Below are 19,654 nucleotides of genomic sequence, written 5' to 3' on the forward strand. Positions count from 1 at the left end.
GACGTTCGAAGCAATTGATCGGCGTTTTAGGGAGCACGAAACATTCCAGCCTATGACTCGCGACTGGGGAAGACCTAGAACAACGAGGACACCTGCAATGGACGAGGCAATTCTTTGTGCAGTTGACGATAACCCTAATGTCAGCGTCAGAGAAGTTGCTGCCGTACAAGGTAATGTTGACCACGTCACTGTATGGAGAGCGCTACGGGAGAACCAGTTGTTTCTGTACCATGTACAGCGTGTGCAGGCACTATCAGCAGCTGATTGGCCTCCACAGGTACACTTCTGCGAATGGTTCATCCAACAATGTGTCAATCCTCATTTCAGTGCAAATGTTCTCTTTACAGATGAGGCTTCTTTCCAACATGATCAAATTGTAAATTTTCACAGTCAACATGTGTGGGCTGACGAGAATCTGCACGCAATTGTGCAATCACTTCATCAACACAGATTTTATGTGAACGTTTGGGCAGGCATTGTTGGTGATGTCTTGATTGGGCCCCATGTTCTTCCACCTACACTCAATGGAGCACGTTATCATGATTTCAGACGGGATACTCTACCTGTGCTGCTAGAACATGTGCGTTTACAAGTGTGACACAACATGTGGTTCATACACGATGGAGCTCCTGCACATTTCAGTCGAAGTGTTCGTACACTTCTCAACAACAGATTCAGTGATCGATGGATTGGTAGAGGCGGACCAATTCCATGGCCTCCACGCTCTCCTGACCTCAACCCTCTTGACTTTCATTTATGGGGGCATTTGAAATCTCTTGTCTACGCAATCCTGGTACCAAATGTAGAGACTCTTCTTGCTCGTATTGTGGATGGCTGTGATACAATATGCCATTCTCCAGGGCTGCGTCAGCACATCAGGGATTCCATGCGACGGAGGGTGGATGCATGTATCCTCGCTAATAGAGGACGTTTTGAACATTTCCTGTAACAAAGTGTTTGAAGTCACGCTGGTATATTCTGTTGCTATGTGTTTCCATTCCATGATTAATGTGATTTGAAGAGAAGTAATAAAATGAGCTCTAACATGGAAAGTAAGCGTTTCCGGACACATGTCCACATAACATATTTTCTTTCTTTGTGTGTGAGGAATGTTTCCTGAAAGTTTGGCCGTACATTTTTGTAACACCCTGTATAATTTGGTGCAAAGGTAGGCTATTCAACAAGTTCCCATCTAACATAAAGCAAGAAACTGGGAACCCCCAAAAAATGACACAAAAATTAAAATTATAAATCACTAGCCAATACGGACTACATGTTCCATACATGCCAAACAGCCACCATGTCATCTGCCAGCATTGTCATTTGGGTGTGGTGTGGAGGGACATGTGGTCCACACTACCAACTATTGTCAAATTTCCAGATGTTGGAGCAGGTACTTCTCATTCAGCAGTGCCTTCATTGACCTAGTGAGTGCTTGCAGCTCCAGATGCCCCACCAAGAAAAAATTCCTGGTAGTGCCGTGAACCAAATCCAGGGCCTCCAAGTGACAGTCAGAAAAGCTGACTGCCCTGCCATTGAAGTGGATCGAATCATCAGCAACTCTTTCTACAAATCATCTGACTACACTAGATTAAAATAAATGAAAATTCTTGTTAGCTACATGCCACATAAAAGCAATTATTCAGAATATCTGGCCAGAAAGAATATTATGTAAAGCAACTAACCACATGTTTCTGCAGTCTTCTTTGAAGGTCTTTGAGCTCTTACACTGGCTTGTGGGCTACACAAATTATCTATTTATATAGTTTCAAGAACTTAATGTTCCTGTTGTGGTAAGTAGCAGTATTTTTTGTGAAGGTAAATGACTAGAATTAGTGTACTGTAACAGCTATACATAACTGCTACTGATTTTCTTTGAAAAATACCAGGGTGTTCTTTTAAATACCAATCTACCAATGAGAGATAAGCAGCAGTTATTCAATATAGCTGAGAAAGCAGAAATATTTTACTAGCTAATTTAGTAAGTTATATTCAGATGGCAAAAGCACAATTAGTATTAAGCCACACAGTGACAGTTTCTTGTGAATACAGAGCAAAAACAAAGTTTCTAGGAGTTTTTTCTCTAATATCTGTGTATAAGTTGACTCATTCTACAACTCTGAAGGCTCACGTTCTCTATCCATTACACATAACACAGTTACTTAATTAATTTGAAATGAAGTCATATTGACTTCTTTACAAGTTTGGTAACCTATATTTCTGCAATGTAATTAATTAATCATTCATCATTATGATTAGCATAGTACCTATATGCAGTTATGTTTGAAGAGTTCAACAGTCATTTAATAATTGTTATGAAACATTATCAGTCTCTCAAGGAAGTAATCATTACAGATCAGTAATTGTTCTCATTATAATCAGATTCATACATCCTGCATTAATACTTGGTACAAGTAACCAACAGTTACATTATTTCTCATTCTTATTCTCAAAATTCAACTATATAACTATGTACAATTGTATCCCTATTAAGTTCTTTTTAACAGAACTTGCTAAGGACTCGTTATTGGAATTAATGTATTAATAATACTACATTTATTCTGATGAAAAGGAATGAAAAACAATATCCAGTTAACAACAGAAATTTAAAAAACATAAGGAAATTAAAAAAAAGAGAAATGAGATGGAGAAGAAGAATTTGCTTACCAGTCCTTGAAAAAAGTATCAACTGGAGTATGGCAACAGCCAGATAAATTAAAAATAAATGCTGAAGTCTAGTCTTCAAAACTTTTAAGTAGTTTTTCACCAGGAAAAATGTAGGAAAAAGGGAAAAGAGAGAGCAAGATGCCACATAGGAAAAGGAAGACCATTCAAATAACATGTGACCATCTCCAGAAAACAAAGTTTAAATCATATAGGAAGGATGGAGCCTACTACAGCATTTGTGTACCTTGTAAAATCCTTCAAGAATTCTCACTATCACATTATGCTTGTAAACAGCTATGTAATTTTTTTCTATAATTCAATGCTGTCAGTTTAAAAATATACAGAAAATTCAGTATGAAAGTTAAAGACTTCTAGTTTTCTTTAAATTGGTTTTAATTTTAAGTGCTATGAGTAGACAGAATAAAAGAAAAGCATCATTTTCCACTTATATGCTTACTTGGAGACAACCACACATATAAGGAAGGGGAAACATGAATGAATGTAAAACTTCATTTTTTTCAAACAGTTTAATATTGTTAAATTCATACTCATTTACAATGTCTGTGAAGCGGAGAATAACGTAAATTGTACATTTTTTTATTTTAATGAAGCTTACTTTGACTCAGTGTCTAATTACTGTACTTTTTATCTTAAAATGTCTATGCTTTTTAAACATCGAAAAATTCAGGAGAAGCTTGTATGTTTGCCTGAGTATCTGAATGTTTTCTTTTAATATGGGTCAGAAGATTGCCTTTCTGTGTCAAACGATATGGACAGTAGGGACACTGAAACTGTGGCTCCTTACCACATTCATGGCGAAAGTGGCGGGTCATATTTGACTTGTATTTGTACATCTTCCTGCAAGATGGACAATGAAACACTTCTTGATGATTTGACTGATTATCACTGTTCTGAAGAAGCTGCTGAAGAATGTCTCCTGACTCACTGTTGGTTAAAAATGACCAACTGGCTGATTCTGAAAAAGTGAACATGAATAATCTCTTATCATTGTTATTTTGCACTGGCAAATAATCATTATTTTTTTCTTAACATACAATGGAATTTGCGAAAAATATAATTATACATTTCATTATACAGCAGGAAAAAAGAGCAAGAGTAGAACTATTAATCACAATTTCATCTCCATTCAGAAAGCCCAAAATAACAGAAAATCTGCTTTTCCTTCATAACCATTGTGATCATTAACAACCAAGAAAAAGTCAGTTCACAAATATAGATACGTTATATATCTTTGGCAGAATACAACAATCCAATGTGATGATAAAATGTTATGGATGGGTTATTAGTCCAATATAGAATGAAATGGTGAATTGGCATATAAAATAGTAAGAAATGTGAGTTTTCAGTTTTATTGTCTTTCAATGCAGATAATGTAAACATTTAAATTTCTGAATGCCTTCATGAAGTTCTTATTAATGAATCTGTCAATAGTTGCAGTACATATGTTTGTTGACTAGTTTCAAACCATGTGGTTCATTTTCAAGCCTGGACTACTGAGGCTACAAAATAACAGTACATTCTCGTCAGTGAACAGTGAATATAAAAATGGAATTACAATAAAAAGTTCAAATTAACACAAATTAATTACTTGAATTTAAATGTACCTGCACTGAGAGTGCCTGATCTCAATAATAAACCTAAAAATGGGAATACATACTTCGTAAAATGTTTTCAGAATGACTATCACAGTCCACATGTGCCTCTTAGCAAAATCAAACTGGAGGTCAACATAGCCAACAGCACCAGGAAGCTTTAGACATCAATAATGGCTTGGATCATGTACAAGCACATGACCACAGCCAATGGGAGCATTGTGTTTTAAATATGGATGCATCTAAGCATGTTTATTAATCTTGACATCAGTGTAGTAATGACAATAACAAATGTACAAGTATTACACAAATATTAATTATAATGTGGTGCATAAACATTATGTATCTGAATATAAGAGAAGTGTTTTACTTTTAGGTGCACGTCCATGGCCAGTGGCCACATCAAAGTAAAATAAAGAGCATCACAGTGTCATTATTAACCAGTCTCAAATAATATAAAGTGTCATAAAAATAAATAAATAAAATATGACATTTTTCATCCATTACAAATTTTGCATCGTACATACAGAGAGTTGTCCTCCAAAAGTCTACAACGTAAATGGTTTACATATGTGAACCATGGACTTTTCCATTGGTGGGGTGGCTTGCATGCCTCAGTGATGCAGATAGCTGTATTGTAGGTGCAACCACAACAGATAAGTATCTCTTGAGATGCCAGAAAAACATAAGGTTCCTGTAGAGGGGCAAGCCTTTTAAGTAGTTGTGGAAGCAACAGTCTGGATGGCTGACTGATCTGGCCTTGTAAAATCAACCAAAAGAGCCGTGCTGTGCTGGTACTGTGAATGGCTGAAAGCAAGGGAAAACTACAGCTGTAGTTTTTCCTGAGGGCATGCAGCTCTACTGTATGGTTAAAAGATGAAGGCATCCTCTTGGGTAGAATATTCTGGAGGTAAAATAGTCCCCCATTTGGATCTCCGGGCAGCGACTACTCAGGAGGATGTGATCATCAAGAGAAACAAAACTGATATTCTACAGTTTGGAGCATGGAATTTTACACCCCTTAATCAGGCAGATAGCCCAGAAAATTTAAAAAGGGAAATGGATAGATTCAAATTAGATATAGTAGCAGTTAGTGAAGTTCAGTGGCAGCAGGAACAGGACTTCTGTTCCCATGAATACAATGTTATAAACACAAAATCAAATAGAGGTGACAGTTTAATAATGGATAAGAAAATCAGAAAGCTATTATGAACAGCATAGTGAACGTATAGACAAGAAGCCCACACCTACCACAATCGTGCAAGATTATATTCAACTAGCTGCACAGATGACGAAGAGATTAAAGAAATGTATGTGTGATGGGGGACAGGAATTTGATAGTGGGAAAAGGAAGACAAGGAAAAATAGTGGATGAATGGGATTGGGGAAAAGGAATGAAAGGGATGCCACCTGGTACAATTTTGCACAGATCATAATCATCACTAAAACTTGGTTTAAGAATCATGAAAAAAGGCTATAGAGACACTGGAAGGTTTCAAATTGATTATATATTGGTAAGGCAGAGATTTCGAAACCAAATCTTAAATTGTTAAACACTCCCAGGGGCAGATGTGGACCCTGACCACAATTTGTTGGTTATGAACTGTAGATTAAAAAGGAAGAAATTGCAAAAAGGTACAAAATTAAGAAGATGGGACCTGGATAAGTTGAAAGAACTAGACATTGTTGAGAGTTTCAGATGGAGCATTAGGCAGCAGTTGAATAGAGCAGGAGTAAGGAATACAGTAGGAGATTAATGAGCAGCCGTAAGAGACAAAATAGTAAAGGTAGCAGATGATCAAATAGGTAAAAAGTCAAGGTTTCATAGAAATCCTTGGATAATACAGGAGATATTGAACTTAATCGATGAAAGGATAAAACACAAAAATGCAGCAAATGAAGCAGGCAACAGGGCATACAAATACATAAAAAATGAGACTGACAGGAAGTGAACTTACAAATATAATACAACTGTATTTTTGAGACTGACATGAATGGTCCTTCTCATCCCGTCCAGTAAGTCTCCTCTGACCCAGGGTTCTGAGTGACTTTTCCACACTCTATCCCTTTTTATAAACCTCTTCAGTTATTTTCCCTCGCCCTCTTCCTTCCCCTTCAACCCTTCTGCCAGAAAAATGAGCCACTTGCTCCAAAACTTGCATATGTAAAACCTTTTTTTACATGTGTGATTTCCTGCAGCCGCTAGTTGAGTAGATGTTTTATCTATCCAATTAAAATTAACTATATGTTTCATTGATAATCTCTCTATAAATAGCCATCTTCAAGAGTCTGTGGGTTCAGTCCTTTCAATATCTTTCTGATGCTCTCTCATGGGTCAAACAAACCTGCAACATCCATGGTGCCCTTCTTGTGTACATTAGTCCTATTTTGTGTGGGTCCCACACACTTCAGAAATAATGTAGGATGGGTCCTATGAGTGATTTATAAGCAATCTCCTTGTAGACATATTGCATTTTCATAATATTCTACAAATTAACCAAAGTCTGCTACCTGCTTTACACATGACTAATCTTATGTGATCATTCTGTTTCATATCCCTGTTAACTGTTACACCCATGTATTTGGAATCATGTACTAATTCCAACTGTGGCTCACTGATATTTTAGTGATGGGTTACAAAATTTTTTGAAGTACACAATTCAACATTTCTGAACATTTAGAGCAAGTTGCCAATTTTTGCACAGCTTTGAAACTTTATCAAGCTTTGAGTGAATATCTGTGCAGCCTCTTTCAGGCAGTACATAACTGTAGATAACTGTATCATCTACATAAGTCTGAGGTTATTATTAACATTGTCACCAAGATCATTAATATACAACATGAACAACAAGGGTGCCAACACACGTTGTCCCTAGGACACACTTGAAATTACTTCTACATCTGTTGATGACACCCCATCCAATATACCTTACTGTGTCCTCCCTACCAAAAAATCCTCAATCAAGTTATAAAAGCCCCACATAATTGATTATTCACTCAAGTGAGGTTCTGAGGGAAATGCTTGCTGGGAATCAAGAAATACTGCAGATACCCGATTGCCTTAATCCATGGTGCTCAGTATGTTGTGTGTGAAAAGTATCAGTTTATCAATGTATAAGAAATCTGTGCTGGTTGGCATGGACATGGCGAGTCTGCCTATGAGCGTAGTTTTGTGGATGACTTATACTACCCTTGTTGTAGATGGGTATGGCCTGTGCTTTTCTCTAGCTACTGTTTTTTAAATACAGTTGCTGTGTAGTCTGTGAGTGAATGGACACTAACTTCGGTGCCACTTACAGCCTCTTATACAATCAGAATTTCTTTGGGTTTTGTGGAAGATCTTTCAAACTTTTTTTTATGGTACTCACTAGAGGCTTCATACAGTGTTCTCTTGACAGCCAAGCACATTTCTTTCAGCATCACTCTATTATTATTTTTGGAATCAGCTGGTGAACTACACAGCTTATTAAAGCATCAGCATCCATTGGTGACGTGTCAAGAGGAAAGCAAAATGCATATCCAGGTTTTTGTCTACTTTTATAGTTTACTCTTTCAGCTATTCTTCCTAGGATGCACAGGATGTATGCATACTGCATGTAGATGCAGGAGGAATGCACTGCAGTTCACAAACAGTTGCACGCACTTCTGGCTATGGTTAGTCACCTTCAGGCTGCTGCCTTGGGACGTTGGAGAATTTGACGCCTCACATGGGACACCTCATGTGTAACTTGTTTCACCCATGGACTCTGCTGCCAAGGTACCTCCTAGTGTACCCAATCCAGCAGATCAGTCACCTGTTTTCCCCTATTTGCCCTGTGAGTGAACAACTGTCTATTCCCTCAGCAGGATCTCAGCAGGCACATGTGAGCAGGGGTTTTCTAGTTATTGGGACCTTCAATTTTAGTTGCATTATGGAGCCTCTTAGGGAGATAGTATTCAGGGCTGGAAAGAAAGCCAGTATGCACTCGGCATGTCTGATGCGGCCTCACCTGAGATGTGGAGGAGGTTTTGCCTGTGGCTATCAAGTGTGCAGGGTGCAATCGTCAGCAAGTTGTGGCTCACTTCAACACCAATGATGCCTGACACATGGGTCCTGAGGGCCGTCCTCAGTTAATACACATGGCTATCAGAAGTTAGGAAGGCTGCTGGCCTCACACATGAGGTGCAAGCAGAGCCTGAAATTTGCAGCACCGTCCTTACAGGTGATTAGAGTCCTTTGGTTTGAAGCCAAGTGGAGAGTCTCAACCAGAGACTTCATAAACTCTGTGATGGGATGGGTTACAGATTTCTGGCCATGGATTATCAGGTGGGGAATTGTAGGCCTCTCCTTGATAGGTCAGGTTTGCACTACACAAAGGAAACAACTACTTGGGTAGCAGAGTACTTGTGGAGAGTGCAGGGATTTTTTTTTAGGGTAGGTGGTAACTTGAGGTACTCTGAGGAACACTCACCAGATGACAAACAGATGGCAAAATCAGACCTTACTCAGAGTAAAGAGACTTTGATTGTCAAAATTTTATCAGTTAACTATCAAAGTATCCATAACAAAGTTCCCAAATTTACTGAAGTCCACAAAAGTTCTTGTACTTTGCTGGCTGAAACCTGAAGTAGGCAGCTCTGAGATATTTAGTGAATCATGGAACATATATCAGAAAGGCAGATTAGATGCCATATGAGGGGGAGTGTTCATTGCAGTTAACAAAAGTATTTTCCCTATGGAAGTGAAATAGAAAGTGACAGTGAAGTTATATGGTCATGTATAACAGGTCTAGGTGAAGTCAAGGTAATTGTTGGATGTTTTTACCAGCCATCTGATTCTATTGTGACAGTTTTAGAGTTATTCAAATGAAGACTACAGCCAGTAGTGTGTAAATACCCAGATCGTGCAACACTAGTTGGAGCAACTTTAACCTATAAAGTATAGACTGGGGCATCCATAGATTCATTCCAGTGGGTACAGACAGACAGTCTTGCAAAGTACTATTGAACACATTTTCCAGAAAGTTTCTTATTGACAGCAGCAGTATAAAGACAGGGATTAGTAATCGTGATGTCATTATAGCGACTGTGGTCACTGAAGATAATAACTCAGTCATGAAATGTACGAGCATTTTGCAGTAGAAGGACCACATAAGCAGTTGTTAGCCTCTCACTTATACAATGAATTGACTTTAGACAAAGAACTGATATCATTTACTTCAAGTATGATGGGCAAAGTAGAATTATTAATGAAGTTTAAACAGATCATAAATCATACTCTGGAGATGTATGTGCCTAGTAAGTGGATTAAGGGCAGAAAAGACCCACCGTGACTTAACAATGAAATTCAGAAAATGGTGGGAAGGTAAAGGCTGTTGCACTTTCAGTTCAAAAGAGTATGTGCAAATAATGACAGGCAAATAGAGATTTATGTGTCTGTTAAAAGATCTATGTGTGAAGCAAACAACATCTACAACTGTCACACCTTAGCAAAAGATCTGGCTCTGATCCATGAAAATTCTGATTCTAAGTAAAATTGCTAGGTTGGTCTGAGGCTTCCATCCAGCCACTCACTGACCACTCTGGTATGGCAGTAGAAGATAACAAAACAAAAACCAAAGTTTTAAATTTCGCATTTAAGATATCATTCGTGCATGAAAATCATACAAACACACTATAAATTGACCATTGCACAGACTTCTTTATGGACAACATAGTGAAAGGCATACCTCGTGTACAGTAACAACTAAAAGAACTGAAAACAAATAAATCAAAGGTCAGGATGGAATCCCAATTCAGTTTTACAAACAATACTATATTGTAATGGCCCTTCGTAGCCCATTTATCACAAACTTCCCACCCAGTGCAAAGTTCCAAGTATCTGAAAAAACAACACAGGTGACTCATGTACATAAGAAGAGCAAAAGAACAGGCCCACAAAATTACAGACCAATACCCTTAACACTGATTTGCTGCAAAATTCCTGAACATGTTTTGAGTTTGAATACAATAATTTGCTTTTCATGAATTAGCACAGTATTAGGAAGAACTGCTCATGCAAAAACTCAGCTTACCATTGCCTGACAACATGCACTCTGTGAACTATGGATGAAGAGCAACAGGCAGATTCCCTATTTCTAGGTTTTCGAAAAGGATTTGACATGATGTCCCACTGCAAGCTGTTAACAAAGATTTGAGTGTATGGAATAGGTTCCCAGATATGTGAATGGCTTGAAAACTTCTTAAGTAGCAGGACCTAGAATGTTGCCCTTTATGGTAGGTGTTGACCAGAGACAAGGGCTTCATGAGGAATGGCCCAGGGGAGAGTGATAAGAGTGCTATTATTTTCTATATTTATAAAAGAACTGGCAGACAGGGAGGGCAGCAATCTGAGGTTGTCTGTTGATGATGCTGTGGTGCACAGGAAGGTGTCATTGTTGAGTGATTTTAGGAGGATAAAAGATGACTTAGGCAAAATTTCTAATTGGAGCAATGAATGGTAGCAAGCTATGTAGAAAAATGTAAGTTAATACAGACAAGCAGGCAAAACAAACCCATAATGTTGGAATACAGCATAAGTAGTATCCTGCTTGACATAATTATGATTTTTAAATATCTGTGCATAGTTGTGCAAAATGATATGAAATGGAATGAGCATGTAAGGATTATGGTGGGAAAGACGAATGGTTGACTTTTTTTTGTTGGGAGAATTTTGGCAAAGTGTAGTTCATCTATGATAGACATTGCAGACAGAACACTAGTGTGAGCTATTCATGAATACTGTTTGAGTGTTTGGGATCTGCACCAAGTTGGTTAAAGGAAAAACTCAAAAAAAATCAGATGCAGGGTGTTGGATTTGTTACTGGAAGGTTCAAGCAAAACACAAGTATTACAGAGATACTTCAGGAACTGAAATGGGATTCCCTGGAGACAAGGTGACATTCTTTTCAAGAAAAACTATTGACAAAATTTAGAGAACTGGCATCTGAAACTGACTGCAGAACAATTCTACTGATGCCAGCATACGTTTCATGTAAGGGCCCTAAAAAAATTGAGCTCGGCTATGTATGCTATCAGAATGATGTCTTCCATTGGAGATTTAACCACTATGAAGTCCGCTTACTATGGGTATTTTCACTTCATTATGTGTTACGGAATTATCTTCTGGGGAAATTTAGATTTGGCAAAGAAAATTTTTGTGGCTCAGAAAAGGGCTATTAGAATTATGTGCAGGGTACCCCCTAGGACATCATGTCGTAACCTTTTCAAAAAGCTGCAAATGATGACCACTGTATCCCAGAACATATATTCACTGATGTGTCTTGTAATTAAGAACCCTGCACAATTTCCATCAAATAAGAACTATCACAAATATAATACAAGAGGGAAAGAAAATCCTCATTGTGAACTTAAGAACCTGACAGTTGTTCAGAGAGGTGTCAAATGGTCAGGAACAAAAATTTTTAACCATCTCGCTGACCAGATAAAATGTTTAAGAGAAAATGAATCTCTTTTTAAAGCAAAACTAAAGGAATATTTGTTAAATATGTCTATTTATACATTAGAAGAGTTTTATGATGCAAAAAGAGAAATAGCATTTAGATACAATTATCCATCTTGTTAACAAAGAAATGTGCTTGCAATTTTTCTCCAAATTAAAACATGAAATTTTGTATTAACACGCAAAGAAATCAGCTGTTATATTTACAATATCTGTTTTTCCTCTAAACTTTGTACTAACTATATGCAGTTATGTAGAACATTTTTTATGTATTTAATGAATACTGTTTATGTATCTTTTTGTAAGTTTGTTGTTTTGCATGTGACGTGCTCACAATACGAGATCTACGGAACATGAAATAAATAAATAAATAAATAAATAAAGGTAAGATATGATAATTAGGGCTTACATTGAGGCCTGTAGGTAATTATTTTTCCCTTGTTCTATTTGCAAGTGGAACAGGAAAGGAAATGACTAGCAGTGGCATAGGGTACGATGGTTTGCAGAGTGTGTATGCAGATGTTGATAATGAAACTACAAAACTGTTTTAGGCATTGTTCATTTTATTTTAATATCTTACAAGGGTCCACAAAATAAGGGTCATTTTCTGTGATCATTACAGGCTGTTTATACACATACAGTTGTAAAGTCCTATCTACATACTTCCTAAACAGAAAATGGTCTGTTAATATAACAGTCAGGTGCAAATATGTAAATTGTACATTACTCATGAGGACATCAACTGCATGTAATTGCTTAAAGATGGATAAATAAATAAATAAATAAAATAAATAAAGGTACTTACTTTTGTGCATGTTTACATCATACAAGACATTAAAGTGTACATAATATTCGATTTTATCTAGAAATGTTGCTATATCACAGTATACAATGAGGAGAATGCATAAATTCATTATAAAACTTGTAACTACCACTATAGATTTTTCTTTTTATAGTATTAACTTAAATGAACAGTCATCACAAAGTCAAATAGTTGTATATTTTACAAGATTCATCATGTGCATTTATTCATATTTTACATGAATTTTTAATACATCTTCATTTGTTTTTGTGAGTATATTTTAAAGGTATCTTCTATACTATATTCCTGTACTAATACATCAGTCTCTGAGACAAAAATACATATATTTTTAACCAGCAGTATTGGACAAGAGTTATAGTTATTGAACTATCCACATGTGTGCATATGTCACTGGTAGTTTACAGTACAAAAGCCATTTTACAAATTCAAAATTTGAAGAGGTGACAAATCTTGAACTATTGAAGTGTAATTATATGTGCCATATGTCATGGCACTTATGTTTAATTGGTTTTATTTTGTATAGTAATACAACCAACTGTACCTACAAAATATGTTAAAGCTATTAGATTATTTATGTAACAAAATGGAAAGTAAAATATCAAAATGAACATGTTAAAAGTGGCCATATGTACTGAATTCATTTTGTAAGCAGTATGGAAAACAGATATGGAAGATGCTTCAGCTTGCCGCAAATCTAATGTCATGAATTACTTCACTATTTATAATGTTACTTAGGTCGTATCTTGAAGGAGAATTTTCAGGGATGTGGAATAAATCAAGGAACATATTAACAAAGAGAAACATTTGTTAGTAACAAACTGACAGTGAACTATCAATAAAGAGCAATACCATATTTGCACTTAACCATGTTAACATGAACATAGTAAAAATAGCAGCAAAGATGTAACTTTTAAAAAGAGTTATTGCTCCCCCTGTTAAGTTAAGCTTTTGCAGTTAATCTTCTACAGTTAGTACAATATTTATATGATGAAATGAATATTTGTTTACGTATGATAGTTGGTGTAAAAATGGAGACTTGTTTCCCATGAACATTATTATGTGTCATGCAGCTAATAATAAACTTCAGTCATTGAATCTAAATAATTAGACATTTTACAGGTGTTCTAATAAGGTGTACATTTAACTTATTTTGGGTTTAAAACTCTCCTAATTTATGGCTGACGGTAGCTTGCTGAATATATTTGTACCACAATATTGAGCACTATCCTCAATATTAGACAAGAGAACAAAGATTGCATGAAAATTAATATTGTGTCCTACATTATGGTTGTCTAATTCACAATTCAGTTTAAATTATTCTTAATATTAGCAAAAAATGATGTAAATTGGTAATTGTAATAAGAAATTAGTGTTAGATTTCTAAAATGTATGAAGATACCAGTTATCTTGTTCATACAATATTCTTACTATTCACCTCTATTGTCTAACTACTTTTTCTTTAACTGCATTGGCTAGTAAGACAATTCTATAAGATAACAGGGAATTAAATTATCCAAAAATAAGCTAGTACTCTTTTCTTCAACTCGCAAAATGACTCACCTTCTGAATTAGTTCAAAGGTGTTCTGAAAGAATCAGAGGTTTTTATTAGCTGCAGCACAAAAAAATTTTGTAAATTGTGCTTTATTTAGTTCATAATTTATAGGCCCATTTCCTTCCTTCCTTCCCATTTCCTTAACATTTTTTAAGAAGGTGGCATATAATAGAACTCTGAGGCAGTTTTCTGACAGTAACCTTTTACAACTGTTCAATTTGGCTTGTGTAAAGAATTGTCTGAAGAAGACAGGAAGGAAGATTGTGTTTAACACATCATCAACATCAAGGTCATTAGAGACAGAGCACAAGCTTGTATTGTGTCAAGGATGGGGAGGGAAATACATCATGCACTTTCAAAAGAACCATTCTGGCATTTGCTTGGAGTGGTTTAGGGAAATCAAGGAAAATCTAAATCTGCTTGGCCAGCTGTGGGTTTGAACCATCATCCTCCGAATGCGAGTCGAGGATGCTTACCACTGTGCCACTCGCTTGGTAGGATTGCCTTCAGGGAGAGCAACATAGGATCTCATAAACTTGGTTCCTGTAGAACTAAACAATGAAAACCACCCTATGTTAATTTTCTGTAAATATGCCAAATGCTTTAATTAAGTAGATACTAGAACTTTATTTGGAAACTAAAATGTGGGATAACTCTTACATGGGTTAATTCATATCTGAACAGCAGAATAAATAGGATATGACTAACAAACATATTTGACATAGCAAGATAGTTTTAACCCTATGTTTTTCACCCCATAGTAAATTTTTTTCCTTTTTCCAGTTTTCTGTTATATTTTCAACATTGTCATATAAATAATATGTGATATATCTACTGATATTCCAAAACTGTGATTAAGCTTCCCCCACTTCAATTTATTGTTCAGGTATTCCTTTTGGCTAGGTTGATTCCATGAGTAACATTAGTTGGTCTATAGAGCACATTTACTAAAAGTTATGGTTGATTAAAGTTAGCATTATAATTTGACATGTTGGAAACTTTGTAAGCTAATTGGCACATTCTACCTAATGACACATACCACTGTAATGTTAAGTATTCCAATTTTCATGTAATATACTTTATTTTGCCCAAAACTAATTAACTTCCAAAATAATTAGATCTGAAATTACAATCTAGTATCATTTTTCACCACAGATTTTGTCATAACTACTGTTATATTCTGAACTTTGAGCACCTACTTTTGCTGCTTAGATTTTCTGGAAAATATGACAGATTCCACTGATTACTCAACTTACTAATTAATACTTTCAAGTTACTTACTACATTTTTCAATATGGCAAGAGGATCCACATCACGGAAAAATGATAGCATCCATGTACCTTTCTACATTTCTAACCAGCAACATTTTCTGTAAGTCATAATCATATTGGAGCTTGCAGTCCCCCCAAAGCAATAAAATCTAACCTAGCCAGATTTAAAAGTTTTATGTAGTTTGCAAAATAACAGTTTATTCTTACTCTAGTCTTTATAAGGCCAACTTGGCCCCAAAACTGGCGGCCTTAGTCAGCTTCTAGACATAAAATGTATGTCAAAATACATGGAGAACTCCACATCTTGTGTCAGCTTGTATAAGAAATATTATTTTAAAAAGCTGTGTTTGTATGCTGAACTGGAGTATGGGACCTCATCATCATCACTGAAAAACTGTGCTTCAGCTGGCTGATAATAGATTTATTGAGGTATGCCACACTGACAATTAATTATTGTGAGCTGAAGGCTAGCCTGACATGGTTATTTATTACTTTTTTATATCCAACAAACTGGCCATTTTATCAATGAAAACAACTAAAAGTGAATAAATGTGCAAGTTAGTGTAAATAAAATTGTTGAGTCAGTAAGATTTTTGCAGTTCTATTTTAGCTACAGACTGGAGATTGCTGCAGGAGAGGCAATGAGAGGAGACAAACTACATTAGATTAGTGACATCATAAATACTCCAAGAATAAAACTCAAAACAGGTTTCTGAGTGACCTTCCCTTTCTTTACAAAGTTCTTCAACTTATGTCACTTTCTTCCTTGAGGTAGCACTGGGATACTTTCTTGTACTTTTACTTGTATCAGTCATGAGTGCTAAGAATTTTTCCTGTTGAGGGTAAGTACCGGGTAGCCATTATGTAACAAACAGACATAGCCAGGGTCAAGAGAAACAGTATGATCAGAGTAGGAGACTTTAAGTTGAGCAAAATCTTTGAAATATCCAAATGCACCATTTTGAACCAATTTGCATAAAATGACAGTGGAAATGTGAGGAATGTGTAGAAGATTGCCTGGTAATGAACATGTCTCATGTCTCTAGTGGCATAGTTGCTGCTGTGGTTATTGTGCTCTATTGCACTTGTTTCCATGAGTTGTACTATATTGCAGTCACCACAAACAGGTACACAAACAACACGTTGGTCAACATTCATACTTGGCTTATGGAAAGAGGGATGCAGTACTGTGGGCGTGAGAATAGGGCATACTGAACATGTCCAAAATAGAAGCCTTGTGGACTGTCACTTGATAGAAATGGAAATGCTTGCACCCAAAAAAGTCCTTCTGAGACAATGCTTATAAATAGTAACACAGCAATATTCACAAATGTGATTTTACACTTTGGCTTGTTTGGAAACTTGCAAAGAAAAACAATTTAAATCCTTGCCGTATACAAAAGATCCAAGCTTTGAAAGTAGAATATTATCCAACATGAGCAAATTTTTGTGTGTGGGTGGGAAGGCAGTACTACCACCCAAAAATGTGAATTTTCCCTAATTCTTCCTGTTTATGGGCAAGGCAAACAGTAATTACTTAATGTCAACAACTGTAACCAGTGGGCATATGAAAATACCAATTATATTCAGGAATGTTTTCAGTGAATTATCATTGACAGACTGACTGTGTGAGGATTTCACTTTGTTGCTCACCTTGTTGATAATTACTTTTCTCCTTGTTGATGGTGGAGTGTTTCATCATTAGTATTATTTGGTGATTGTTTGGATGAATTTCATTACATACTAATAATTCATTATATCCTTTGTCAAAAGGTATTATTGAATTATACCAATAAAATCATGCCATGAGAATTGAATAAAACTTTAACTTCCATGAATGCTTCAGTTCTGGATGACATTCACTATTTGAGAATTACTGTTCAATATTCTTCCAATACATGTGCAAAATTCAGCAGGCTGATTGGCTTTCTTTCAAATATTCCCTTTAACCGAGTGTTTGTGGCTGACCAGTTTAACATTTGCCACACAGGTGCACGCTCAAAAACAAGCAACAGCAAAACTCTTTGTTGAGTCCAGAGGTGCTTAAACATGTGTTGTTGGTCCTCAAGGGAGTTGTATTTGTATCATACTGACTGAGATGCAGCAACAGTGACTCACACCTGGACCTTCCATTCTGCTTCCTTGATTAAATGAACACATTTACTTCCAATCTTTGCAGGTGAAACTGCTCACAGTGTTGGAAGACACTGCTCTTCACACACTCCAAAGGATGTTATTCCAAAAGAATGGTGGTCTGCCACATTTTACTCCAGCAGTCAGGTGACATTTGAGTAAAGTGTTCAGCTGCAGGTGGGTTGGGCATGGTGGTTTCTGAGAGTGATCCCCAGATCATGTGATTTAAACTGACACCCATGGAGGGCTGGCTGCAAGAATCTTTGTGGATGCCACTACACACATTAAAAAAAGTTTTGCATCACCTTGGTTCCATGAGTTCCAGAACCATTACAGAAAATTGGAATAGGGACCAACATAAACATCATTGCCGCCATTTTCATTGCTAATGAAAACCACGCATTGCACCTTCAGAGGTGGTGGTCCAGACTGCTGTACACACCAGTACCTCTAATACCTAGTAGCATGTCCTCTTGCATTGATGCATGCCTGTATTCATCCTGACATACTACCCACAAGTTCATCAAGGCACTGTTGGTCCAGATTGTCCCACTCCTCAACAGCAATTCATGCAGATCCCTCAGAGTGGTTGGTGGGTCACGTCATCCATAAACAGTATTTTTCAATCAAACCCAGGCATGTTCAATGTGTGTCATGTCTGGAGAACATGCTGGCCACTCTAGACAAGTGATGTCATTATCCTGAAGGAATTAATTCACAAGATGTGCATGATGGGGGTGTGAACTGTCATCCATAAAGACGAATGCCTCGCCATTATGCTGATGATGTGGCTGCACTATCGGTCGGGGGTTGGCATTCATGTATCATACAGCTGTAATGACACCTTCCGTGACCAACAGTGGTGTACATTGGACCCACATAATGCCACCCCAAAACAGCAGGGAACCTCCACCTTGCTGCACTCACTGGACAGTATGTCTAAGGCATTCAGCCTGATTGGGTTGCCTCCAAACACGTCTCCAACGGCTGTATGGTTGAAGGCATATGCGCACTCATCAGTGAAGAGAATGTGATGCCAATCCTGAGTGGTCCATTCGACATGCTGTTGGGCCCATCTGTACCACATTGCATGGTGTCGTGGTTGCAAAGATGGATCTCACCATGGACATCGGGACTGAAGTTGTGCATCATGCAACCCATTGCGCACAATTTGAGTCATAACATGACATCCTGTGGCTGCACAAAAATCATTATTCAACATGGTGGCATTGCTGTCAGGGTCCCTCTGAGCCATAATCGATAGGTAGCAGTCATCCACTGCAGTAGTAGCCCTTGGGCAGCCCGAGCAAGGCATGTCATCAACAGTTCCTGTCTCTCTGTATCTCCTCCATGTCTGAACAACATCACTTTGGTTCACTCCGAGACACCTGGACACTGTCCTTGTTGAGAGCACTTCCTGGCACAAAGTGACAGTGGTGGACATGATCAAACCATGGTATTGACCGTTTAGGCATGGTTGAACTACATACAATATGAGCTGTGTATTTTCTTCCTAGTGGAATGACTGGAACTGATTGGCAGTCGGACACCCTCCATCTAATAGGTGCTGCTCATGCATGGTTGCCGGCCGAAAAATGCAAAATTATTTAGCAATGTCGGAGGCTGGAATTTTTGACATTTGCTGTAAAAAATGTGAAAAAAAGAGTTTAAAATTGAATTTCTCTTCTCTTTTTCACCATTGTCTTAGTTCAAACTTTTTGTTCTACTGTACTCGTTAGAATAAAAATTCATTCATGCCTTCCATACATTAGCAAAAATGAAATCATGTAGGCTTTGGATTTCATTACTAATAATACTGTATTATACCTTACAGTGTGTACTATGTTACTGCATGGTGGCTTATTATCTTAACATATTAATAACATTAGGTACTTTTAGCATAGTTGTTTTCATATTTAAGATTTACTCAGTAGATGACTCAGAAATTTTTTCTGTCTAATAGAGACAACCATGCACAGGAATTCAAATTTTGCCTAACTTTGATTGATCACCAGAAATGATTATTGTTGGCTAATTTAATTATTAAATGCTGTCTTTAGCATATCAGGTAATAATTGGGATAAGTTAGTTTGTTGCACACACTTCTGCATGTT

At 36.9% G+C, this 19,654-nt stretch overlaps 1 protein-coding gene across 9 annotated transcripts in view; it reads right to left on the reverse strand.

The window, feature by feature from the left end:
• LOC124788276 (longitudinals lacking protein-like) overlaps positions 1–19,654 on the reverse strand; it is a 552,769-nt gene that overhangs the window by 129,815 nt on the left and 403,300 nt on the right. The window contains exon 5 of one of the 9 annotated variants that reach the window (XM_047255497.1): positions 3,321–3,643. The exons of the other annotated variants lie outside the window; for them this stretch is intronic. Within the exon in view, the coding sequence (XP_047111453.1) occupies positions 3,336–3,643 (308 nt within the window). The 3' untranslated portion in view covers positions 3,321–3,335. Of the gene's footprint in view, positions 1–3,320; positions 3,644–19,654 lie in introns of those variants that run through there. 9 annotated transcript variants of the gene reach the window in all.

The sequence above is a fragment of the Schistocerca piceifrons genome, chromosome 3, assembly GCF_021461385.2.
Source record: "Schistocerca piceifrons isolate TAMUIC-IGC-003096 chromosome 3, iqSchPice1.1, whole genome shotgun sequence".
In the NCBI taxonomy this organism is placed as follows: Eukaryota; Metazoa; Arthropoda; class Insecta; order Orthoptera; family Acrididae; genus Schistocerca; species Schistocerca piceifrons.